This window comes from Hyperolius riggenbachi, chromosome 7 (genome assembly GCF_040937935.1).
Source record: "Hyperolius riggenbachi isolate aHypRig1 chromosome 7, aHypRig1.pri, whole genome shotgun sequence".
Lineage (NCBI taxonomy): Eukaryota > Metazoa > Chordata > Amphibia > Anura > Hyperoliidae > Hyperolius > Hyperolius riggenbachi.
Window position 1 is genome coordinate 33893753 of NC_090652.1, and position 26728 is coordinate 33920480.

At 42.5% G+C, this 26728-nt stretch overlaps 1 protein-coding gene across 1 annotated transcript in view; it reads left to right on the forward strand.

Annotated features, from left to right (window-relative positions):
* Nucleotides 1-7015: 7015 nt before the first annotated feature.
* Nucleotides 7016-26728, forward strand: part of LOC137525471 (NACHT, LRR and PYD domains-containing protein 1b allele 3-like) — a 51802-nt gene continuing 32089 nt past the window's right edge. Inside the window, exons 1-6 of the mRNA XM_068246571.1 lie at nt 7016-7078; nt 7447-7508; nt 9578-9633; nt 13509-13561; nt 15971-16191; nt 17722-17996. Of these exons, the coding sequence (XP_068102672.1) occupies nt 9583-9633; nt 13509-13561; nt 15971-16191; nt 17722-17996 (600 nt within the window). The 5' untranslated portion in view covers nt 7016-7078; nt 7447-7508; nt 9578-9582. The remainder of the gene's footprint in view (nt 7079-7446; nt 7509-9577; nt 9634-13508; nt 13562-15970; nt 16192-17721; nt 17997-26728) is intronic.

A 26728-nucleotide genomic window follows, 5' to 3' on the forward strand; every position in this document is an offset into this window, starting at 1 on the left:
AGTTAATGCAGGTACAGTACTGATAGTGTGCTCCTCTATCCACATTCTGTGCAGCCTGGTTGATACTGTAGTGTTGCAGCCATGCACAAGCAAGTCACAAATAACAGGCAATTCCCTCAGTAATCAGGTAGCAGCTTGAACAGGAAGCATAGGTCTCACTAGTTAATGCAGGTACAGTACTGATAGTGGGCTCCTCTATCCACATTCTGTGCAGCCTGGTTGATACTGTAGTGTTGCAGCCATGCACAAGCAAGTCACAAATAACAGGCAATTCCCTCAGTAATCAGGTAGCAGCTTACACAGGAAGCATATGTCTCACCGGCTTGTGCTTTTGAAGTAATCCACGCAGGCCCAGAGTGCAGTAGTGTGTATATAGTGAGCAGGCTACAAGTGACTGCCAGCCCACCCACCAACCACAGCTCATGGTTCTCCAACTGACTTATGACTTATGCACCCGCCCACTTTCCACTATAGCCGGATACAGAATACTGCAGGGGTCAAAAAAGGGGTTTACTATAACGGAAGTTCTATTATATCAGGGTTTACCATACCAGGCATCACTCCTGTATCCTTTAATGGGGCTTGGCCCCGTTGAACCTGGACACTTAGTTTACTATACCAGAATGTTTACTATATCAGAGTTTACTATTATACTGGTGGCTGGATAGTGTAATGGTTAAGGGCTCTGCCCCTGACACAGAAGACCTGGGTTAGAATCTCGGCTCTGCCTGTTCAGTAAGCCAGCACCTATTCAGTAGGAGACATTGGGCAAGACTCCCTAACACTGCTACTGCCTATAGAGCGCGTCCTAGTGGCTGCAGCTCTGGTGCTTTGAAGAGAAAAAGCATGATATAAATGTTCTTTGTTTGTCTGTATACAATATATGTATACAGCACTTACAAGTATAACTTCCAATATGAAATATTATAGTATGCAACACACGTATAGAGTGGCCACTACAGTTTGAACTAAAATAAGAACTATTGCTCCCTTTAGCGAATATATTTTCTATGTAACTGCTAGACATATGGTAACACAGTCCTATCTAATAATTCCCCTGTGTCTATGTGTCCCTGTGTGCATGTGTGTCCGTGCTTTGTGCTACTGCGCATGTGCCGCAGGGACAGCCTTGGCACAGGGAGCAGGACAGGCAAGGGGGCCGAGCGAGCGAGTGGGCGGGTGTGTGTGCGGCATGTGCCGGTGGCGGCGGTCACAGGGGGGGAGCAAAGAGTAGGGGAGGTTCTGACACAGACCTAAAGCCTGTTTTTAAACGGGCTTAGGTCTACGAGTCATAAACATAACTGTTTCAATATGAAAAAGCAATATGCACAACACACTTCTAAGTGGAGTGAACTAAGATAAGGACTATCACACGCTTTATATATATTTTTTTCATGTATCCGCTACAATATGAAAATAGAACAGCAATCACATTCATGTGTCTATTTTAAATGTTAAGATTTCTGAAAAAGTGAATTTATAGTGTTGCACCCAAATTATACAGGCTGCATTTGGATTTTGAGAATACTGATAAAATAACATTGCAAGTAAACCCATGCCCAAATTACCTCCTGCTCCTATTAACTGATCCATGTTCTTCCTCCATCAAGAAAGATCTTTGAATGGCAGACATTTTAAGGATGACCAGTGTTTTTATGTTTTCCTGTCCAACCTCTCCTGCAGAAGTACAAAGAATTAGGGAACACTTGAAGACTGTTCAAGAAACAAAGCACCAACTGTGCAGCCCCAAAACAGCACCATCCACTAATGTATAGCAAAATAATATAACAATTTATTGTAATGAAATAATACACACGATTATATAAACATATTAAAACCAATTAATATGGTCCTCTCCAATCAACAAAATCACCCATCATGGCAGATGTCATGGCAAAGAGGGTGTGCATAAGAGGTCAATACTTTACCCTGGAGGAGAAGCCAATATGCAGATGAAGAGTGGAGAGGAGTGAGCCCCGGTGGATGACTCCACTGGTATCGCAGTAGTCAGGCCGCTTCAACAAGAGACACAGGGGGACAGGGCCGGCTGTAGGTTTCACAGCACCCTGAGCGAAACCTGATCTTTGTGCCCCCTTCATCCTCTTCACGCATGCGCGCACACACACGCACACACACACACACACACAAGCCCATATGCAATTCACCTTTTCTCCTGAGATATCTCCTAGGACAGTGGTTCCCAACCTTTTTGACGTCGTGACACATCACGCCAAACGCTCATATCTCCGTGACACGTCACATATGTATAATAGGAAAAATACTATTAATAACCACGAATGGATGGAAAGAATGCATTATCCTGAATATACTTAAAAATGAAGACTAGAACCTTTCAGGAATATTACTTAAAACAATCAGTGGGACAGTTAGTCACCCTCTGCCCCTCCCATTTAGAATGATAGCACAGCACTGACAATTTGCACCACGCATTATAGCCGCAGTGCACCCCCCCCAAAAAAATGCCCCCCCCCCGATCTCATGTGTAGGTGCCCTCAATATAGGTTGCCAAGCATAGGTGCCCCAGTATAGGAAGTCAGATGAAGGTCTCCATCGCCCCCATAGGTAGCCAGGCGTAGGTGCCTTCAGCATAGGTAGCCACTAGCCAGGTGTTGGTGCCCTCAGTATAGGATCTCATGTGTAGGTGCCCTAAATATAGGTTGCCAAGCATAGGTGCCCCCAGTGTAGGAAGTCAGTTGAAGGTCTCCATCGCCCCCATAGGTAGCCAAGCATAGGTGCCTCCAGTATAGGTAGCCAGGTGTTGGTGTCCTCAGTAAAGGTAGCCAGCTATAGGTGCCCCAGTATAGGAAATCAGGTGTAGGTGCCCCCAGTATAGGTAACCAGCTATTAGGCGCCCCCTTAAAAGCCGGCGCCCTGAGTGACCGCTCTGGTCGCAGAGGTCAAAGGCCGGCTATGCAGGGGGAAGCTGGAGAGAGAGACTGATTGTTTTCTATGCTAAGTATATTTGTCATTATACAATATATTGGAGCAGCATTATCTGTTTGCCATGGCATCTGTCATGATGGGGGATTTTCTTGATTACAGAGGGCCATTTTAATTGCTTTTAATATGTCTATGTAATAGTGTGTATTATTTGATTACACTAAATTATTATATTATTTTGCTATACATTAATGGATGGTGCTGTTTTTGAGCTGCATAGTTGGTGATTTGTTTTTTGAGCATTATTCCATCCTGGGCCTGCCAGGGAAGAATATAGAGAGGCTGTGGCTGGGTCTGTATGTTTTTCTGTGTGTGCGCATATGCTTGGTGTCTCTTTGTCTCCCTCCCTCTCTGTGTGCCTGCTGCTGTTTATATTTCTCTCTATACAGAGTCCCCTTCTGCATAAACTAGTAAAAACTAAAGCAGAGAGCTCAGAATGCTGCACTTTACGTTGCAGTCTCCAGTAACACTCCACTCACAAACAGCTGTGGCCAGGTGAATATTTCTCAAACTTTACAGATGTTATCACTTGCATTCTTGTCTGTGAATTAACATCCTGGGCCCATATGCAATTCACTTTTTCACCTGAGTATTCTCCTAGGTGACATTTTCACAGCTCGTAAATAAAATGCTTTTTACACCAACAGCAAGCAAGCAAATGCTCAAAATAAGTTTGACAGTACTTTTTGTTCGACTTTTTGGTACTTTTTCATTGCAAACTGCTAAAAAGTTGGCCCATATGCAATTCACTTTTTTCTCCTTAGTTTTCTCCAAGTTGATATTTTTACCCTTTGTCAATAAAATGCTTTTTACGCCACCAGGAAGCAAGAAAATACACTGAATAATTGTGACAGTAGTTTTTTTTAACTACTTTCGGATTTTTTTTAAATTGCAAAGTGCTGAAGAGTTACTTTAAACAGAAGATTAAAAAATGATCTCCTAGGAGAAAACATAGGTGAAAAAGTGAATTGCATATGGACCCCTGTCTTTAACTTTCAAATCCTGTCATTATTTTAAGGATTGAAACCTTAAAGAGAAACTCCGACCAAGATTCGAATTTAATCCCAATCAGTAGCGGATACCCCCTTTTACATGAGAAATCTATTCCTTTTCTCAAACAGACCATCAGGGGGCGCTGTATGACTGATATTGTGGTGAAACCCCTCCCACAAGAAGCTCTGAGTACCGAGGTACTTCTGGCAGTTTCCTGTCTGTAAACCCTGTTGCATTGTGGGAAATAGCTGTTTACAGCTGTTTCCAACTGCCAAAACAGCATACAGCAGCTACATCACTTGCCAGCAGTAAAAATGTCACCATGTGATAAATATCAGAATATAAATCAGGGATTTAAAAGATTTTACAATGGGCAAACACTGACTAAATCATTTATACATAATTATTGTAAAAATGAAGCACTTTTTTATTACATTATTTTCACTGGAGTTCCTCTTTAACTCTAAAAATCACTCCTTAAAGTTATCCTTAAGTCCCAAAAAAAATGACTTTTACTCACCTGGGGCTTTCAATAGCCCCCTGCAGCTGTCCGGTGCCCTCGCCGTGTCCCTCCGATCCTCGTATCCCCACCGGCAGCCACTTCCGGTTTCACCGCCAGGAGCCGACAGGCTGGGAACGTGAGTGATTCTTCGCGTTCCCAGCCACAATTGCGCCCTCTATGCTGCTATACCATATAGCATGAAGCATATAGCAGCATAGAGGGTGCAATTGTGGCTGGGAACGCGAAGAATCACTCGCGCTCCCAGCCTGTCGGCTCCTGACGGCGAAACCGGCAGTGACTGCCGGCGGGGACACGAGGATCGGACGGACACGGCGAGGGCACCAGACAGCTGCGCGGGCAATTGGAATCCCAAGGTGAGTAAAAGTCATTTTTTTTAACTTAAGGATCACCTTAACTTAAAGACAGAATTAAGACTTACATTAAGATTTGCCTGAGGTAATTTGCTTAGTGAATACTAACTGTGATAACAGTAAAAACAGCACATACTCGTTATTAACCTTCCTGGCGGTAACCCCGAACATAGTTCGGGGTAAGCCGCGCAGGAGGTTTTCTCAGGCCCTGCTGGGCCGATCTGCGTAATTTTTTTTTGCTGAACGCAGCTAGCACTTTGCTAGCTGCGTGTGCACTCTGATCGCCGCTGCTCTGTGCTGATTACCCGCCGCTCGCCGCGCCGTGCCGCCCCCCCCAGACCCCGTGCACTTTTCTAGCTGCTTCAGCATACCGATCGCCGCTGCCCCGCGCCGATTCGCCGCTATCCACGCCGCCGCAGAGCGCCCCCCCTCAGACCCCTGCGCTGCCTGGCCTATCAGCGCCGGGTAGCGCTAAGGGGTGGATCGGGTCTCCCTTAGACGTCACGACGTCCATCCCGCCCCATCGCCATGGCAGCGGCTATCATGTAGCGTGCCCTAGGCTCGCTACATGATTTTAAAAAAAAAACGGCTGCGCTGCCCCCTGGTGGTTTTTAATAGACCGCCTGGAGGGTTAAAGACAGGAGAAGAGCTAAGTGAATTGTGTCTATTGATATAATCTAGAGACAAGACCAAATGACTCTCCTATAATTATAGAGTAAGATTCTCAAAAATTAGTTTGACAGAAATATTTGTTTGATTTTTCAATCCATGTTTTGTTTGTTTGTTTGTTGTTATTGGGTTTTTTTGTTTTTGTTTTTTTGGAAGGGGGGGGGGGGTTCTTTATTCTATTCTTTAAAAACTGAAGAATCTAAATGTTATAAACCTCCTATTTCCACTAATGGTGCACAACTATGATGTTTATAAATGTCTATTTTGCATGAAGTGGTTATCTGGCACACCATTTGGTCATTTATGAGCCTCTTGATTTATTAGACTACAGTTCCTAATAATTCAGGGACTCTTGGCCCTCCTATTTATTGCAATGCCATTTCAGGGTGCGACTAATTGATAGGGGTCTTTTCATGTGGGCAGTCTCTATTGGTGGACATCACCACACATGATTTCATGCTTGAATACAGTTTAATGTTTTCTGCATGCTGCCTTGAGTGAAACATCTCGTTGAATGCCTATCTTCCTGTCTGTTGCTCAATCTCTCCAGCATACTTTTTTTCAGCCTTTTCAAAGTATTAATATACTTAAATAAGATGGGGTAGGAGGCGCCTGAGGTAGCCGTGACACAATATCAATCTGGTGCTCGAAGTGGGTGATTCAGTGATTAGCAATATACTGATATAAAAATATAATATCAAATTATAAATAAGTAGACCTATGATAGGATAAAAAAGTAAACCTTTATTGGCACTAAAAGACAACATGTTTTGCGGTAACCCGCTTCCTCAGGTCGAATACAGTGCCTGGTACAAGTGCCTGAAGTCTGTGACGGCCGTGAACGACGTGGATGAAGAGGGGAATAAATAAGGAAGCCCTTCCTTTTTTTTCCTATCATTGGTCTACTTATTAAGGTAGGACCTTACTTTTACCCTATATATAATTTGATATTATATTTTTATAACAGTATATTTCTAATCACTAAACCACCCACTTCGAGCACCAGATCGATATTGTGTCACGAGTACCTCGGACACCTCCTACCCCATCTTATCTACGCCTTACCCCGATTTTAGGGGTTACCACCCCGGAAGGTGGACCCTTTTTAAGGAGCAGCGACCATACTTACCCGGACACAAGGCCGAGTGGGGACAGTACTTCTCCACATGCAAAGCTAAGTGCTTGCTTCCTGCAACCCACCATTGTTAGTATATCTGACATCTCATGTCTACCATTGTCACCAATCATTGCCTTACGATACTGCACCAGATGGGGCTCCCGGTCTCCTCCCTTCCTTTTTTCTACCCTCTCTACCACATATTTACATACTTAGTTCTATTAGAATCCTGCTTCCAGGTTGTTTATTGTTACAGAAAAAAAACTACTGAAAATCAGAACTTGGATGTGGGAGTTGAAAGTGTTATTTATAGTGAAACTGAAAAACGATTGCAGAGGAGGAGACATCGTATAGAATTACACATATGTTGTGACTGACGGGGGCTATGATGTCACCATAAATATCATGTCTTTACTTGAGTTTCTACCATCCATCCAACCCACTCTCCAGATCGTGCTGCAGCTTGTGAGTTTCCAACTGAATTCTTAACACTTTGTTTTTATTATATCTGTTTTCCCTGGCTTTGCTTACTCTTTCTCTGACCTATTATATATTTCTTAACATATGTGTACATATATGATATGCTGTGTTTATGATATGTTAACTTGATGTAATAAGGTGCATAATAACTTTCCATGACTTAATGTTATCTATGATTTATACATAATTTTAGCGAAAACTATATTTTGAAGGTCTCTGTTTTTTTTTTTTGTTTCTTTATTCCATTTGCTTTATATTTTTATAGACAGTTCTGAAGTTTAAGAGTTGTGAGAGTTTATGCTATCTTGATTATACCTAATCATTTTACTGCTTTTCACTGGACATGTACTCAGAGGTTCACATAGTTTCTCACGGACTGTGAAAGCACCGGAGGCTTCCCAAGTTCCTGGAATAGGTAAAGCGAAACCAAATAATCTGGGAAATTTATTGTTTGCTTTTAGGCTAGTAATGGAATATTTTAGATCCATAATCAAGATAACCATTTTTAGCCCCTAGATTAATGCGTATTTTAACGTATACATCTATGTATTAAAGAACTGTCATGTCAGGGAAATGATGGGTCGAAAGAAGAGTTTAGTATTGTTTTTTGTCGGGGGGGGGGGGGGGGGGGCTCGTATACATACAACTGATGTTCCAGCTTTAAAGATAGCAGGTATACAGGTATATTCAGTTTATAGATTTTATGAATATTGCCATATTATAGGGAAAACAAAGACATCCATAACGCCTTCTTGTAGTTTGCTTATCCTTACTCTATTATTGTAGTAAACGACAAAGCATAGAGTGTCTCATGATATTAAAGGATACGTGCACTTACAAAATAAGAAAAATCAACTGCCAATATACCGTCTGATAAGTAAAACAGTTATTAGAACTTAGACACATTAATGGATATGTTCCAATGAAGAAATCAAATCAGTGAAGTCTTTGTCTCACAAACACAGACAGGTTTTAAATGATACAAAACATGGTTAGTGTTTCATTTGCAGTGTGGGGAATTAAATCATCTCTTGTCCAAAAATGAGGTTATTTGTATATACAGTATGTTGATTTGCAATATTCTGAAACACCCTCTAGGGCTCTGATTTAAAAACCTACTGTGCTTGGCATTCCATTTTATTTCAATTCAGTTCAGTGATGAGCCAAAATTTCACGTATGCATAATTTTGAAGCACAATTTGCAATTACGCTGCAAAATTGTAATGTGTAATTTTTCAGCAAACTCGTAATTAATTTTGCAGTCATTCGTAATCTGGCATCATAATTTCTCATTAAGTCATAATTGTGCATAATTTTGTGTTAACTTGTATCTATGCACAATTTTGTGTATCAATTCACAATTACATGAAAATTGTGCGTGATTATGCAAATTTTCATGTAATTTACAAGTAAATTTAATAATTACAAATATGGTATTATGTTAATAACCGTAATTTAGAAAATAACACAAAATAACATGTTAAAGGGAACCAGAGAGGTTGGGGGGGAAGCTTTTATACATACCTGGGGCTTCCTCCAGCCCCATACGCACGGATTGCTCCCACGCCGCCATCCTCTGCTGCCTGGATCTGCCGGTACCGGGTCCTGTCATTGCCGCGAGTCGGCCAGTCGGCCGGCAGACACGGCCAATTGTCCGCATCACACGGGGCTCCCTCCATATACGTACACATAAGGCTGCCTACTGCGCAGCCTCATGCGTACGGGTATGGAGGGAGCCCCTGTGATGCGAACAATTGGCCGCATCCGCCGGAAGTGACGGGACGCGGTATCGCTGATATAGGAAGCGGAGGATGGCGGCGTGGGAGCGATCAAGGCTTATGGGGCTGGAAGAAGCCCGAGGTATGTATAAAAGCTTGTTCTATTCTTTTATTACAGTTCCTCTCTGGTTCCCTTTAAAGAGAAACTCCGACCAAGAATTGAACTTAATCCCAATCAGTAGCTGATACCCCATTTTACATGAGAAATCTATTCATTTTCACAAACAGGGCATCAGGGGGCACTGTATGACTGATATTGTGGTGAAAGCCCTCCCACAAGAAGCTCTGAGTACCGAGGTACTTCTGGCAGCTTCCTGTCTGTGAACCTTGTTGCCTTGTGGGAAATAGCTGTTTACAGCTGTTTCCAACTGCCAAAACAGCATACAGCAGCTACATCACTTGCCAGCAGTAAAAATGTCACCATGTGATAAATGTCAGAATATAAATCAGGGATTTAAAAGATTTTACAATGGGCAAACACTGACTAAATCATTTATACATAATTTTTGTAAAAATGAAGCACTTTTTTAATTACATTATTTTCACTGGCGTTCCTCTTACGGTATGAATTAGCTATTATGATCGTAATCATCAGTATAACAATTATGTGAAATTACGTGTAAGCAAAATTTGCCAATTGTGGTCATCCCTGTTGTTGTTATGAGCGTGTACTTTATTGAAATAATTTGATACACAATATTTTCAGGGAAGATGGCCAGTGTGAAAGCGGATCTGACTGGGGTAGAATCTATTCCTGTCAAGGTAATACATATCTTTCTAACATCAGCAAATAAGCAGAATTTTCAAAGAAACAGGAGAGAAATGAATCTTCTCCCTTGATTACCATCACAGTTATTAACAACAACCTAAAAATAATGTTGGTTGCCACAAATAGGTCCAGTTGTTTCCCTTTTGTTCTATAAATCCCTCTGAACTGATTCCTATCTCTACCAGTACTCATTTTTAAGGCTCATATTCTCCTAACCCTAAAGATGCCCGTACATCACTCAACTTGGTGGCTGATCAACCGTCCAATATGATAATTATTTTTTCAAATTGGATGAAATTTTTTCCGCCAAGAGCATGCCCATGCGATGATGCGACCAATAGTGGGCCAAAAATAGTCACATGTACATTGATCTGACATGCTGGTAAATCTCAGCCCGACGTACTCGATAAGGTGCAGGACGATAATGGTGTGCGATATTGGGGCGATCGATAAACGTGACAGAACCCCTGGGGCTGTGCGCCTAATGTAAATGTGCCCCGTATGCATGCATTTATACTTTATCTGTCCTCTGTCATCCACCCCATGCCAGTTCGTCTTTGGCTTCCCACATTTGTGCCTCCTACACTGTCGATGTTTAGCACATGGCGCGTGTGATATCACACATGTTCCACGTGCTATGCATCAGCAGCGCAAGATGTATATGGAAGCTGCCATATGTATTTCCTTTTAAGCAATACCAGTTTCCTGGCAGCCCTGCTGATCCTCTGCCTCTAATACTTTTAGGTCCCGTTTCCACTATCGCGAATCCGCATGCGTTGCCCGCATGCGGATTCGCACAGCCAATGCAAGTGGATGGGCCTGTTTCCACTTGTCAGTTTTGCTGTGCGTTTTTCTGTGCAGGATTTTTCTGCATGGCAGAGCCCTTCAGAATTCGCTTGCGTGTGGAATGCAGGCGAATCGCACGCAATATATTTAATAGGGAAATCGCATGCGTTTTCCCCATGCGGTTTTTGCCGCAAATTTGCATGCGATTTCGCATAGGTACCCATGTTAATTCACACAGGCAGTGACATGGTTAAAATCGCATTACCCTAACCTATGTGAAATCGCATGCGAAATCACGCAAAAAACGCATGCGGAATCGCACCCGCATGCGATTTCGCCTGCGGTGATTCGCCGGCAATTCCGCAACGCAATAGTGGAAATGGGCCCTTAGCCATAGATCCTGAACAAGCATGCAGCAGATCAGGTGTTTTTGACATTGACAAGATTAACTGCAGCCAAATAGATCATCAGGGCTGCCAGATAACAGGTATTGTTAAAAGAAATAAATATGACAGCCTCCATATTTTTTTTTTTTAAATAAATGTTTATTGAGTGACCAGAAAGCAATCGTACAAATATTGCATTATATGACATTGAACATAATAAAGAAGGGTAACAATTCCATAAGTAACATGTGCTACAGTCATACATTTTAAACAACAATAACTGGACTCTTTTTCTGGCCGGAGCCAAAGTGTATAAGATTTTTCAAATCTATTCTGAGAGGAATGTACTCGTTCTCCATTTGCATTCTATGATTAACCGCTTTTATTAGTTCAGGCAGTTGTGTAGTAGTGATTGATTTCCAATGCCTCACAATGACTTGCCTGGCAGCTACCAATATATGTCTAAGAAAAAATATTTTTGCTTTAGCTATTGAACATGGCATGCAAGATAGCAAGGCAATTTTTGGAGTAGGGGATTTTGTGATACCCACCTCATTAGAGTATAGCTTAGCCTCCATATTTCTTGTCATTTCAGTTGCCCTTTAAGCTGATCCTAAACCTAATTCTCCAAAATTTCCTCATTCTAGCTCTAGTTCTTATTTTTATAGCCATAATTCCCCTTTCCATAATCCTAATCCCCCTAGACCTAATTCACATAACAATAACACATATTCTCCAGTACTAATTTACTAATTACTAAGTACTAATTAACCATTCCCTTTAGATTGTAACATCGCAAGGACAGGGCTCTCTCCCCCTTTTGTGTCTTGGAAATCATTATACATTTTATTTATCATGTTACTTTTATCACTGTCATTACCAATTCTGTATTTTGTATTCTGTATTTTGTATCATTTTTTTGTATTTTATCACTAATTATGTATTTTGTATATTGGTGTACACCATTTTCTGGATTATTATGTACCCCATGTTTGTTCCTTACTTTGTACAGCACCATGGAATATGTTGGCGCTTTATAAACCAATAATAATAATAATAATCTTAACTATGTACCCATTTCTTCATTAACCTTTTTTCAGGATTATTAGAACTGGCCCCTTGAGGACCAGAACCTTTTTACTTTCTTTTTTAATGTGATCACTGTGATTGGTTCACGGAGACCACAGGGTCAGGAACCAATTAAATAGGCTCCTGACTGACACAAGGAGCGCAGCTGTCATTATACAGCTGAGTGCAGCGGCAACGATAGCGGTGGGAGCGCACATCTCTAGGAGATTGAAATCTGTGCCCTGGCAGGGATAAGAAGCAGTAACAGGCTGCTGATTTCAATCAGTTTTGTATGGAAGAGGTTAAAGTAGGGATGGTCAGAAATGTCCATTTCCTACTCCGGGGAAATTCCATTCTTCACCATTGCAAATTTTTGATTTTACGTTTTTCCGATTTCTGTTTTTCCATTTTTTTGTTTTCCCGATTTTCCAATTTCTGATTTTACGTTTTTCCAATTTTACTTTTTTCCGATTTTCCAATTTCCAAATAGTACTTTATTTCTCTTTTTTTTGCGCCAGAGAATGCAAAAACTTACAAAAAAATTCCGAAATTGATTAGTCTAAAATTACAGCGGTAACCCGATTTTTTGCAGAGAAATTCTGCATTCTCTAATTGCTCCAATGCTTTCTAGTTTTGTGATTGGGCTAAAATTACCGAGTTGTGGTAAATTCCGATTTCCATTTTCCAATTGGAAATGCGGAAATTGCAATTTTGCGGAATTTGAATGAGCACTCCTAGGTTAAAGTATGGCTCTTCTTATTCTAACTCTAATTCTGCTAACTCATACCAATAGCCACCACGCTATATTCTTCTAACCTCAAAAAGAACCCAAGCCAGCATTATCTTGTAAAAAAAAAAAACTTACTACCTGATCTGGGTGGGGCAAGCTTGATCAGGTAGCATCCACCACTGCTGCTCCCTGACACTTCTGAAGCCTTTAATGGATTAGTTTTGCCAGCAGGGGTCACAACATACAGAGCGCTGTGTTCTCCTTCAAGAAGCACAGAGCTCAGAAAGGTGGGGAACTGGCTGATGAGTGGGGGCGGCGAAGGGGTGGGATACCACAGTAAAGGAACACTGAGAGGAGGGAGGGGGCATTCCTCCTGATGCCCAGAGCAGGCGTTTTGCAGGACTGCATCTCCTGCAAAGGACGCTCCTTGTAGATTGCCAACAAGCACAATGTCTGCAAATTTTATATTGAATTTTTACTTTTACTTAATGCCAGGTTCTCTTTAAACTCATTTTTTTCATCATATTTGTCATGTGAGTACTCCATAATTGATGTTTTTGACACAAGCTAGATTTTATTCAACCAAAACAATAATGTATAACCCTTTCAAGTTAAAATACAGTGTATACAGATGACCTTTCAAATGATGAATAAAGTTTCTGGCAATGAATCGCTAACATCTATTTTTTGTGTGTGTGTGTTGGGGGGGGGGGGGGAGGGGGAGGTGCTTCTATTGTTTTTGAAAGTCTTAGCTGGTTGCAGATTAAACTTAATACATAATAATAAAATTAAGTTGTGCACTATTTATATTTATGGTACTTTTGTGGAGTTTCCCTGTGTTTTAGTTGCTAAATATTAATCCCACATGTTTTGCTTTTATTTATTTATTTTGCATTAGAAAGAAGAGGAAACTGGTGTGCTAATTCCATCTCTCCAGGGGAAAAAATACAAGTAAGACCGTCAATACCTGTGCATTAAAGAAATAGCACTCTTACTTGCCAATAGATTTGCAGGTCAGCAGTTGTGACTTTAAAATTTATTTAAAGGGTGATAGAATGTACGGGGGCTTTGCTATTAACTTCAAAAGTTGACACAAAACTAGTCAAAAATTAAGAGAAATTGCAGTTTCTGATTACGTTTTATTATGAAATTAAATAAGATTTTTCCCAAAATCTTGAATTACGATTTTGCATCATATTTATAAATAATTATAAATTACAATGCAAAACTATGATTTTGCAAAATGTGTGGTCAGCTCTAATCATTTAATCAAAAAAGTTCAACCTATTTTAGTTCCTGGACGTAGAAACTACGTCCAGGAACCATGCGCGCTCCCGCGGCCGATCGCACGCGTGTGCACGCGCGCTCCCAGCCCGCGGTTCGTTAGCCAGGCAATCAGTGAATCGGGCTATGGTGCCCGATCACTGATTCCTCTCCCCCGCTGAAAAAGCGACAGCTTCTCTCAGAAGCTGCGCTTTTTCTGGCTGTTACCTCCCCCATGCGTCTCTCTAAGCGTATGTTACGCTTAGAGTGACGTCATGTAAACAAACTCATGGCCGCCATCTTGTGTCCAAAAAGTAAAACTACAACTAAAAGTAAAAAAAATAAAACTAAACACACATTTACATTATAAAACAATTGTTTACATCCCACCCTCCCAAAAATACCCAAATAAAATGTTTAACATAAAAAAAAACAACAACATTACAATAAAAAAAAAAAAAAACATGTAAATATTTACCTAAGGGTCTAAACTTTTTAAATATCAATGTAAAGATGAAATATTTCTATATATTTTTTTTTATTTTAAACTTGTAAATAGTGATAGATGCAAAACGGAAAAAATGCACATTTATTTCCAAATAAAATATTGTCGCCATACATTGTGATAGGGACATCATTTTAACGGTGTAATAACCGGGACATATGGGCAAATACAATACATGAGTTTTAATTATGAAGGCATGTATTATTTTAAAACTATAATGGCTGAAAACTGAGAGATAATGAATTTTTTCCGTTTTTTTCTTATTCTTCCTGTTAAAATGCATTTACAGTAAAGTGGCTCTTAGCAAAATGTACCCCCCAAAGAAAGCCTAATTGGTGGCGGAAAAAACAAGATATAGATCAGTTCATTGTGATAAGTAGTGATAAAGTTATAGGCTAATGAATGGGAGGTGAATATTTCTCAAGTGAAAACGACGGAACGCGAATGGGTTAAACAACCATCAAAGTACCAAGAGAGAAGGATGTTGGTACCAGAGAAGTATGTTTGAGAGAAAGGCGTCAACATATTACGCAGTCATCATTTTCTGAGATCTATCTTGATAATGCAAGTATAGAAAACAAAAATACCCCAGTTATGCTGCCAGTTGGGTCTACATGAAAAGGGCGCCGGTAAAAAAGGGCGCCTGGTGGAGCCCATATATACCAACTTCGGCTACAAAAAAGGCGCCTGGTGTAGCCCATATAAACTTCGGCTACAAAAAAGGCGCCTGGTGTAGCCCATATAAAAACTTCGGCTACAAAAAAGGCGCCTGGTGTAGCCCATATAAAAACTTCGGCTACAAAAAAAGGCGCCTGGTGTAGCCCATATAAAAACTTCGGCTACCAAAAAACTCTGGGATGTGTAAATTACTATTCCCCCTCCAGGGCGCTATGGATAGTGGGGGAATGAAATAATTTGGCTTACAGTGCTTGTAGCCCATATAAAAACTTTGGCTACAAAAAAACTCCGGGATGTGTTAATTACTATTCCCCCTCCAGGCCGCCATGGATAGTGAAGGAATGAAATAATTCGGCTTCCAGCACTTGTAGCCCATATAAAAACATAGGCTACAAAAAAACTCCGGGATGTGTAAATTACTATTCCCCCTCCAGGCCGCCATGGATAGTGGGGGAATGAAATAATTTGGCTTCCAGCACTTGTAGCCCATATAAAAACATAGGCTACAAAAAAAGGGCAATAATATGGGCTACAAAGGGGCACCTTGCTGTAGCCGAAAACCTTGTAGCCGGAAAAAATATGGGCTACAAAGGGGCGCCCTACTGTAGCCGAAAACCTTGTAGCCGAAAAAATATGGGCTACAAAGGGGAGCCCGCTTGTAGCCTATATCAAAACTCGGGCGCCCTTTTCTACACCTTGTAGCCCATATTTCCAGAAATAACATTGATGTCTATGGCGGCGCCCTTTTCATACAGGCAGCTCGGGCGCCCTTTTCAACCGATCCCTGCCAGTTTTCAGTCAAGCACCATCCTTTATTATTTCAGCATAAATTGACAACTCCCACCTTATTACAGTCAATGACCTATATTGACAATGGTCTGTCATCAATGGCCTATTTGTCTTTTATTTCTCAGGCTACAACTGACACCTAATGGGCTTGACCGCTGCTCAGACACTGGCATAGCCTTTCAGGTGAAACGTTCCACCACCGTTGAATATGAAGTTGAATACGGTAGCCAATATATGAAGTTGGTTGAAGAAAAGAAATGTGAACTTGTGGGGCCTTTGTTCAATTTAAAGTTTGATGACAATAGTGTGTTATGTGTGCACCTGCCACATTATGTCAACATAAAAGGTAAGTCACATTATTGAATGGCTTTTCAGTTGATAAAAGTATCTAATTCTCATATTATCATTATTGATTTGTAAAGTGCTAACATATTGCGTAGCGCTATATAAAGTAAGCTACAAACAAGGAGTACATAATAATTAGGGATGCTCTAGGGATGCTCATTCGGATTCTGCGGAAATGCAACTTCCGAAATTCCGATCGGAAATTGCATTTCCGCATCAGAATGCGGAAATCGGTAATGCAAGTGCGTTAGGCGGATTTCCGCCGGAAATCGCGGAAATTCCGCCCGAATTTAACATCGAATTTCTCAAAAACTATAAGTTCTTTTTGAAAACTTTTTTTGGCATCTTGTTCACAAGATTCTGTTTAATAAACCCTGAAACTTTGGTGTTTCTAGGACTTATAGGGGCTTTGCTATTAACCGCTAAATTCGGCGGATTTTTACTGTAATGTAAAATGCAGAAAGTCTGCATCTGCCTATTTTCTGCATTTACATTACAGTAAAAAGCCGCTGACTTTAACGGTTAATAGCAAAGCCCCCGTAAGTCCTAGAAACACCAAATATTAAGGGTTTATTAAACTGAATCTTGTGAACAAGATGCAAAAAAAAGTTTTCAAAAAGACCTTATAGTTTGAGAAAATCAATGTTAAAGTTGGGCGGAATTTCCGCGATTTCCGGCGGAAATTCCGCATTGGAATGCAGAAATTGGTAGCGGAAAGCGGAATCGGTAATTGGCAATGGCGGAATGCGGATTTACCGTGGAATCGGAAATTGCCATTTCCGACCATTCCTAAATGCTCATTCTGTAAATTAAATTTCGGCATTTCTGATCAGAAATCGGCATTTCCGATCAGAACATGAAAAACGGAAATCAGATTTCTGTCAGAAATACCACATTACTGCAATTCAGCAATTTTAGCCCCATCACAGAACTCGAAAGCATTGGACCAATCAGAGAATGCAGAGACAACTTGGTTGTATTTGGGCCATCAGTGAATGGAAAAAATGACCAATGCAAAAATTGTTGAGTACTTTCTTCCATCATTTTGATTACAAACAACTTATTCATGAGAACATCCTATTCATAGATCAGCTATATGATCAAGACCAACTTCCTTCTGCTAATACGATATGCACTAAACTTAATCTTCCTAATTCCTTTCTCCTCCCCCTACATAGCACTCACTCTCTACTTACCTCTGAGACCTTTTCTTCACCAAATTTACCTACTATGATTTTAACCATGTTGAATAGCAAGTTACCAGTGAAGGGAGCAATCTCTAATTGGTACCAATCTCTACTTCCAAATCCGCAACCTCTCTTAAGAAAGTCCATAAAAAAATGGTCCTCTGACCTCAAACAACCTATTACGGTCCTGCAGACTAAGAGTTTAAAGTTAATATTAGGCAGTGATAGAGGTTGGGGTACGGAAGAAACTGGGGGTGATTTCAGTGTTAGTTTAGATTGGGGGTTATGGCCAGGGCGGGCAAAGGGCAGAGATAATCTTTAATTTCTCTCTATTTTACTTTCAGGGGAGAACAACTCCAAGATTGAATGTGGCTACTTCAAAGATGGAAAAGTGAATACAAAAACACCATTCAAGATCGAATCATCCTCTATCGTGTTGAAAAATCCCACACCTTGCTGTGTAGGTGCTCTATGGGGCAGTTCTTTCTGGAGAAAAAATCCTGTTCCATTTTCTGCAAAAGTTCTCTTATATGCCAGTGTCTTGATGCCACACAAACAGGAGTCCAAAGAGTACAAAGTTCACCTCTATCTCATTCCTGCTGAGAAACCAGAACTTAAGGTAACATATTCTATTCTGTATAATGTGAATTTGCCTTTGTAAAACAGGAAGGCAGTTGTAATTACTCAACTTTATGTGAACAAGAACGATCTCCCATGATGTGTCACATGCAAATGATTCCTTTATGGACCGGAAAAATCAGGCATTCATCAAGAAACCTGGATTGCATGGCTCCAGAAAAATGGTTTGCATGCAAAAGCATTCTATACTAAACCCTTTCACCAGTGTTGACGTTCCCTTGTTTGAAAAGGAAGGGAACCTCAAAGCTGGTGAAAGTGTTTAGTACAGAATTATTTTGCATGCAATCCATTTTCCTTCCATTTTGGAAGCTAAAATCCTCCATTTGTGTAACCAAATACAACTTGCAATCGAATCATTTTTATCATTTCTACGCAACCTCACCAAAATCCACCCCTTTCTGACCACAGACACTGCCAAGCTTTTCACCCATGCCATCATCAGCCCCTGCCTTGTCTATTGCAATGCCCTACTTTCTGGCCTCCCCTTAAAATGCATTGCACCCCTTCAGTCAGTCATGAATGCAGGGCCGGGCCGAGGCATAGGCTGAAGAGGCTCCAGCCTCAGGGCGCAGTGTAGGAGGGGGCGCACAATTCATTCAGCTGTCATTCCTAATTGTGTTTGAAGCAGAAAGAAATAAGAAAAGGGGATACATGCAGTGACTGCAAGCCAGATAGCTAGAGATTAAGGTGTTGGGGAGGTTGTGGGCCCATGGGGGCCTGTTAGTCTAATAGCAATCAGTGTGTGATGGCTGGGGAGGCAGGGATGGAGGGGCGCACTTTGGGGTCTCAGCCTTGGGTGCTGGAGGACCTTGTCCCGGCTCTGCATGAATGCAGCAGCTAGACTCATCCATTCTTCCCACCGCTCTGCTTCCACTTCTCCCCCCTGCAAAGCCCTACACTTGCTCCCAATTAATTTTTACACCTGGGTTTTCTCCTAGGTGATATTTTCACGCCTTGCCATAAAATGCCCTTTAAACCACCAGCAAGCAAGAAAATACTCAAAATAAATTTGATGGTACTTTTTCAACAACTTTTGGGTAATTTTTTTTAATTGTAAAATGCTAAAAAGTAAATTTTTTAGAGACAATGAAAATTATCTCCTAGGAGATAACTCAGGTGAAAAAGTTAATTGCATATGGGCCTATGGGCCATATCCTATTCAAGGTGATAAGTAGCTTGCAGATGCGAGCTACTTATCACCTTGCCATCGCGCGAGGATTACCGGCAAATCCTATTGCCCATATCCTTCGCGCGATGGCCGATCGTTAGGGAGCATTACTCAAGCGAAAGCCTGAGCGATGCTCCCTGTTACCGAGCGATGGGGAGTGAGGTTTACGCTGTGGTGCTGTCCATCAGCACCACGGCCTCACTCCCCACACATGCGCACTCGTCCGCCGAACATCGCCGACATCTTCCGCCGCAGCATCTGGGGGTCTCCTTTAATAAGGAGACCCCCAGAGCTCCCCGTCGGGTCACTGCACAGTTTAGAAGCCAGCGCGCAGCTCTGCCGGGCTCCTCTGTCATACGTACCGCCGCCAATCACCCGCCGCCTCTCGCCGCAAAATCCGTCACGTAATTACAGTGTATCTAACACTGTAATTACTGTGCGCATAGAAGGAGCCCGGGCAAAGCATCTTTGAATCTGCAGCCGGGCTCCCCATTGGTCTGCTGTCTGAACCAATAAAATGGCTCACACAGCAGACCAATGGGGAGCCCGGCTGCAGATTCAAAGATGCTTTGCCCGGGCTCCTTCTATGCGCACAGTAATTACAGTGTTAGATACACTGTAATTACGTGACGGATTTTGCGGCGAGAGGCGGCGGGTGATCGGCGGCGGTACGTATGACAGAGGAGCCTGGCAGAGCTGCGCGCTGGCTTCTAAACTGTGCGGCGACCCGACGGGGAGCTCTGGGGGTCTCCTTATTAAAGGAGACCCCCAGATGCTGCGGCGGCGACGTGCGTTAGCTAGTTTAGACCTGCTTTTTGCAGGTCTAAGCTAACGCTCATGTCTGCCGGGAAGCATCGCTTCCCGGAGACATGATAAGGGTAATTGGATTCCGTGTTAAGAACTCGCTGGGCGATTATATCGCCCAAGCGAGTTCTTTTCCGCCTGGGGGGGTCTAAAGTTTAATTAGATTAGGCGATACCCCCATCGCCTAAGTTAAGAACTCGCCAGTGCTTAGCGCTGGCGAGTTCAGCAATAGAATATGGCCCAATGTGTCTTACCTAAATCTGTGCACAAGAGCTGCCCAACCTACATTTATAAGCTCGTCCACAGATATACAGTGGAGGAAATAAGTATTTGACCCCTCACTGATTTTGTAAGTTTGTCCAATGACAAAGAAATGAAAAGTCTCAGAACAGTATAATTTCAATGGTAGGTTTATTTTAACAGTGGCAGATAGCACATCAAAAGGAAAATCGAAAAAATAACCTTAAATAAAAGATAGCAACTGATTTGCATTTCATTGAGTGAAATACGTTTTTGAACCCTCTAACAATAAAAGACTTAATACTTAGTGGAAAAACCCTTGTTTGCAAGCACAGAGGTCAAACGTTTCTTGTAATTGATGACCAAGTTTGCACACATTTTAGGAGGAATGTTGGTCCACTCCTCTTTGCAGATCATCTCTAAATCCCTAAGGTTTCGAGGCTGTCTCTGTGCAACTCTGAGCTTGAGCTCCCTCCATAGGTTTTCTATTGGATTAAGGTCCAGAGACTGACTAGGCCACTCCATGACCTTAATGTGCTTCTTCTTGAGCCACTCCTTTGTTGCCTTTGCTGTATGTTTTGGGTCATTGTCGTGCTGGAACACCCATCCACGACCCATTTTCAGTTTCCTGGCAGAGGGAAGGAGGTTGTCGTTCAGGATTTCACCATACATGGCTCCGTCCATTTTCCCGTTAATGCGATTAAGTTGTCCTCTGCCCTTAGCAGAAAAACACCCCCAAAGCAAAATGTTTCCACCCCCATGCTTGACGGTGGGGACGGTGTTTTGGGGGTCATAGGCAGCATTTTTCTTCCTCCAAACACAGCGAGTTGAGTTAATGCCAAAGAGCTCTATTTTGGTCTCATCAGACCACAGCACCTTCTCCCAGTCACTCACAGAATCATTCAGGTGTTCATTGGCAAACTTCAGACGGGCCTGCACATGTGCCTTCTTGAGCAGGGGACCTTGCGAGCCCTGCAGGATTTTAATCCATTGCGGTGTAATGTGTTTCCAATGGTTTTCTTGGTGACTGTGGTCCCTGCTAATTTGAGTTCATTCACTAACTCCTCCCGTGTAGTTCTAGGATGCTTTTTCACCTTTCTCGGAACCATTGACACCCCACGAGGTGAGATCTTGCGTGGAGCCCCAGAGCGAGGTCGATTGATGGTCATTTTGTGCTCCTTCCATTTTCGAACAATCGCACCAACAGTTGTCACCTTCTCTCCCAGCTTTTTGCTAATGGTTTTGTAGCCCATTCCAGCCTTGTGCAGGTCTACAATTTTGTCTCTGACATCCTTGGACAGCTCTTTGGTCTTTCCCATGTTGGAGAGTTTGGAGTCTGCTTGGTTGATTGATTCTGTGGACAGGTGTCTTTTATACAGGCGACTAGTTAAGACAGGTGTCCTTAATGAGGGTGACTAATTGAGTAGAAGTGTCTAACCACTCTGTGGGAGCCAGAACTCTTAATGGTTGGTAGGGGTTCAAAAACGTATTTCACTCAATGAAATGCAAATCAGTTGCTATCTTTTATTTAAGGTTATTTTTTCGATTTTCCTTTTGATGTGCTATCTGCCACTGTTAAACTAAACCTACCATTGAAATGATACTGTTCTGAGACTTTTCATTTCTTTGTCATTGGACAAACTTACAAAATCAGTGAGGGGTCAAATAATTATTTCCTCTACTGTATACCTGCCCACCCCATCCGGCCCTCTAGTGATCTCTGCCTGACCATTCCATGCAATTTTCACTGCCATGCACACTTACAGGACTTTCCAAGAGCTGCCCCATAATCATTAATAGAGTTCCAGCTTGTTGTGTTTGAGTATAGAAGGTTAATGATAGTTTGTATGTAAATTCACCACTCCCTGCGGCACCTCCTTTCCCGTTTGAATCATGGGCCACCAAGGTTTGGTGCTGTATTAGGATAGATCCTTTGTGTAACAATTGTGGGACATCTTCGTGGTCAGCGCACAAGATGTGCGCTGACACTGCGGAAGTCCTCCACAAGCCTGTCAAATGATAGAACCCAGATTTTGGTGCAAAGCACCAGTAGAGGGGAATTCCCACCGGCAGATGGAGCTGTGGAGTGCAGAGGAATAAACCCTCTGCGCTGCCACAGATGCCAGTTGGAAATTCTACGAAGAGAAGCAACACAGGACAAGATAGCCCCTAAAGAGAGAGAATGAGCACAGGGACAGAATGTATGTGTGTCCACCAATCTGGTCGCCACCCAGCGACGGTGAACACACAACAGCGGAAACGAAGTGGGAACGCAATCGCAAGAATGGCGATTGCCAAATAGTGACACAAGACCGAATCAAGACAGAGCACAAGAGTAGCAAGAAAGACACAGCAATAAACAACGATCAAAACATAAGGAAAATAACAAACTCTAGCTAACGCGAACACCGCACTCATTCGCAACAGCGAACGCGTTAAAGACACGATCACTGCGCGTTAGGCGCCCAGTGATAAGCGTGCCACCCTAACTAGCCACAAGTAACACAAATGAGCACAAACAGACATGACAGACAGGTGAGGTAGCCAGTAGCAACCACTGCTCCAGCTTACACTCCAAGAATACAGATCAGAAGGATCCACAGCCGCTACCACTAGTGCGATCCAAACAAGACAGAGCGGTTCGCTATCAACCGCCGCTGGCGACAGCGCAATCGCGACAGAAAAACAAGACAGGACTAGGCAATACAGATAAACACAAAACCTGACTGCACTAGTGAGAGTGCAAAATGCACTCTCCAAGAATTAACTACACTAAGATAGCAATGGCTGACACTCCAGGTGAGTTCAGCAGGAACAAACCTCTATGACCAGAAAGGATTCTGGGAGAACATGGTATTTATACTGCCAGCCTTCAAAGGAGGCAAGTAGGCAGTTTGCATAACGAATGTATGCAAATTCCTCAGCAGCAGAGCAGGTCTGAAACTTGCAAAGCAAAGACAGGTCTCTTTTCCAGAGACCTGCAGCCCTCAGACTTAAGGAATGGTCAAACAGCTGTCTGTCTGTGCAGACAGCTGAGCGGATCATTACACTTTGCTTTTGTTGAAATGCGATAATCTACCTCTTCCCAGCCAAAAGTCAAATTCTTCAAAGAGTGATTATGAGAATCGAGGGAAAATGTGGAGAGAAGTGAACTATACGCAGAGATATGTGAATGAACATCCATCTGTGCTTACCTTTGGTAAATTTGCCTCAAGTTAGGTACTTTTTAGGGACATATAGAGGTATGTTCACAAAAGATTAGTATAATTTACAGGTGTATTTCAGTATAATTGCCTGTTTTACAATCAACTTACGTACTGGTGGATGCTATTTGTGTAATGCACTACGTAGATTGCCTGGTAAACATTATGGGTATCATTCATAAAGAGGCTGTCGGTAGTGCGGGAAAACACCGTTCTTCTCCGCAACCGGTAATTAAGGCTTCTGGGTGGTCATTCATAAAGAAGTTGCCTGTTGCGATACAAGTGCCGAGGTTTTCTGGAGGAAGCTGGCGGTAGCGTGGCGGAAGACATGCGGAAACATAAAAGCTGCCCGATTCCCTCCGTGCGCTCCTCTGCCTGATGCTGCTTGAGAGGTCCGTCCCATTCATTTACATGTAATCCGCCCGCCTATCGCTACTGTCGAGCAAGCGGTATTTTCCTTCCGGATACCGCTTGCTCTAATGTTTATGAATGGATGTGTTTGTTACTTTTTCTAGATTAATCTAGAAAAACTCCGCACAAGGCGGAAATGTATCGCTCTGCACGGGAATGTTATTTTTTCATGCGGAAAGAGCCTTTATGAATGCTGACTTTGCCGAGTGGTCGGTAAAGTCAGCTGTTTTTAGCATTTCCGCATGCGGAAATGCTTTATGAATGATAGCCTATGTGTGTTCTCTATAAAAATAATAATGTCGAAATTTGTAGAGCAATTTTTGAGAACCACAGCCACTAAGGACATGCTCAACAGACCCCACTGGAGCATTAGAGAATCTTGACAAGCACTCCTTGCTGAATAGTTAACTGGCTGCAGCCAGGAGCCGACCTCTGGTCTCCTTTGTCAAATGTGGCTTCTTTAAAGGGAATCTGAAGTGAAAATAAGTTTATGATATAATGATTGTTATGTGCCGTACAGCTAAGAAATAAAACATTAGCAGCACAGATATGAGTCTTATATTGTTTTCACTACAGGAAGTGTTAAGAAACTTCAGTTAATGTCTATGCAAAAGAGCTTCTCTGAGCTCTCTGACTAATTTAGTTAGAGAGCAATGCTATTTTCTGAAGCACTTATCTCAACCTGTCTCTCGCTATTTCATGTTTGTTTAAAGGACAACTGTAACGAGAGGTATATAGAGGCTGCCAAGGGCGTAACAATAGACCCTACAAGGGATGCAGCTGCAGGGTGGCCCAGAAACAGCAGTGGGCGCCATTGGGGGGAGACGTTTCTTTTCCCTGTCTTGAGACTACTAAGGGCATAGTGAGAAAAAACTTTCTGTTCTCTGCACAATTTTCTAATAACTGCATCTGCTCAGCCACTGATAAAGAATTTTGAATCAAAGTTTTGTAGACAGTCCCTATTCAGTGTGCAGCAGGGTCAAGTGTACATCGTCCAGCCCCCAACCTCTCTAGCCCTCCCCAAGTGCTGTGTACTGTAGTGATGCTGGTGAATTCTGCAGAGCCAGTTCTGCTCTATCAGAGATGGACAGAGTAAGTGTAATAAGCTGAGGCTGGGAGCACACTCGTCTGTCTCGTCTGGCATTTTCTGTACACCATGTGTGCCGCTGGGGGGAGGGGGCCTCATCCAAAGATTTGCAGGGGGGCCCAGTGAATTCTAGTTATGCCCCTGGAGGCTGCCATATTCCCTTCCTTTTAGGCAAACCAGTTGCCTGGCTAGCCAGCTGATTATCTGCCTCTAATACTTTTAGCTATAGCCCCTGAACAAGCATGCAGTAGATCATGTGTTTCTGACATTATTGTCAGATCTGATAAGATTAGCTGCATGCTTGTTTCTGGTCTGGTCTTGTTTTCTGGTCAGACACTACTGCAGCCAAATAAACCAGCAGGGCTGCTAGGCAACTAGTATTGCTTAAAGGGAAATAAATATGGCAGCCTCCGTATACCACACACTATAGTTGTCCGTCAAGGTTTTTCTGCCAGGAAGTTCAAAGGGTCATTAGCTCTGCTCTGTTTCATCACTTAAAATTCAGAGTGTAATTTGTTGTAAACTGCAAATATGACAGAATGATGCAATGTTATAGAAAAACAGCTATATAACTGAAAATAAAAATATGAAACTCTTTTCTTTGCCATTACTGTTCTATTAATTATCTGTACTACACATACAATTCATTATATCATACGTTTTATTTTTTCTCTCTTCAGTGTCACTTTAACCGGTACATTTTCCAGCCACCCCTAAGCACACAATCTCTGAGCACATAAAGGTTACCTAGTTCTGTCAATAAGCTCCATAATGTTTGGACTCCTATTAACACACTGTATTTGTCATAAGCGGCTTGGAGGACTGCTTGTCTTGCTCCACTGTTAATGTTCTGAGTATAACATGTTTTCAAACAAAGCACTAAATCTATTACCTTGTTACATCTAAATCATTGATTAATAACTTTGGATATCTACTACTTTCATAGGAGCAGTGTCAAAGCATCTGAGTCTATCTACAAGCCTTCCAGACAAAGACCTGTAACACTTGAAATTAGTACAGAATGCCACTGTAAGGCTTTTAACATGCTAACTCTGCTATTGCCACATAACACGGCCCTTTCTCTCACTCCACTGGCTACAGATAAAATGGAGAATTCTGTTTAAGATTGGCTTATTCAGGAAAGAGCCAATCGCACTCTTCTGGCACACCACCCTATATCAAAGCAAGGGGGTGAGGTGTGCAGGACTTGTCTCCGGATACCACAGAGATGTGGTACATAAGACTGGCTTATTGTCATTCAAATCCTTGCACAATCTGGGCCCTGGATACCTGAAGGACTTGTTGCAACTAGTGTTGATCGAACAGTGTTCGCCACTGTTCGTTATTCCCCGAATATCGGGGTGTTCAGGTTCTCCTCGAACCCATCCGAGCACCTCATGGTGCTTGGCCGAACAGCGGTGGGGGTGGGGGGCGGCCAAACAGCTGGAGGGGTAGCGGGCAGGACGGGAGTATTGGGCAAAGTGGCGGGGAAGGGGGTCGGATCCCCCCCCTTACCTGGGTTCCCCGACCTCCGCTCCCCTCCAGCTTTAATAAGTTAAGTAGCATCGGCTACTATTAAGAGGTAATGGGCGGGGATCACTCACCTCTTCCGCGTTCCAGCGTGCGTTCCACTGACGTCACTTCCTGCAACGCCGCCCACTGTATTGTAAGTGGACGGCGTTGCAGGAAGTGATGTCAGTGGAGCACATGCTGGAAAGCAGAAGAGGTGAGTGATCCCCGCCCGTTACCTCTTAATAGTAGCCGATGCTACTTAACTTTTTAAAGCTGGAGGGGAGCGG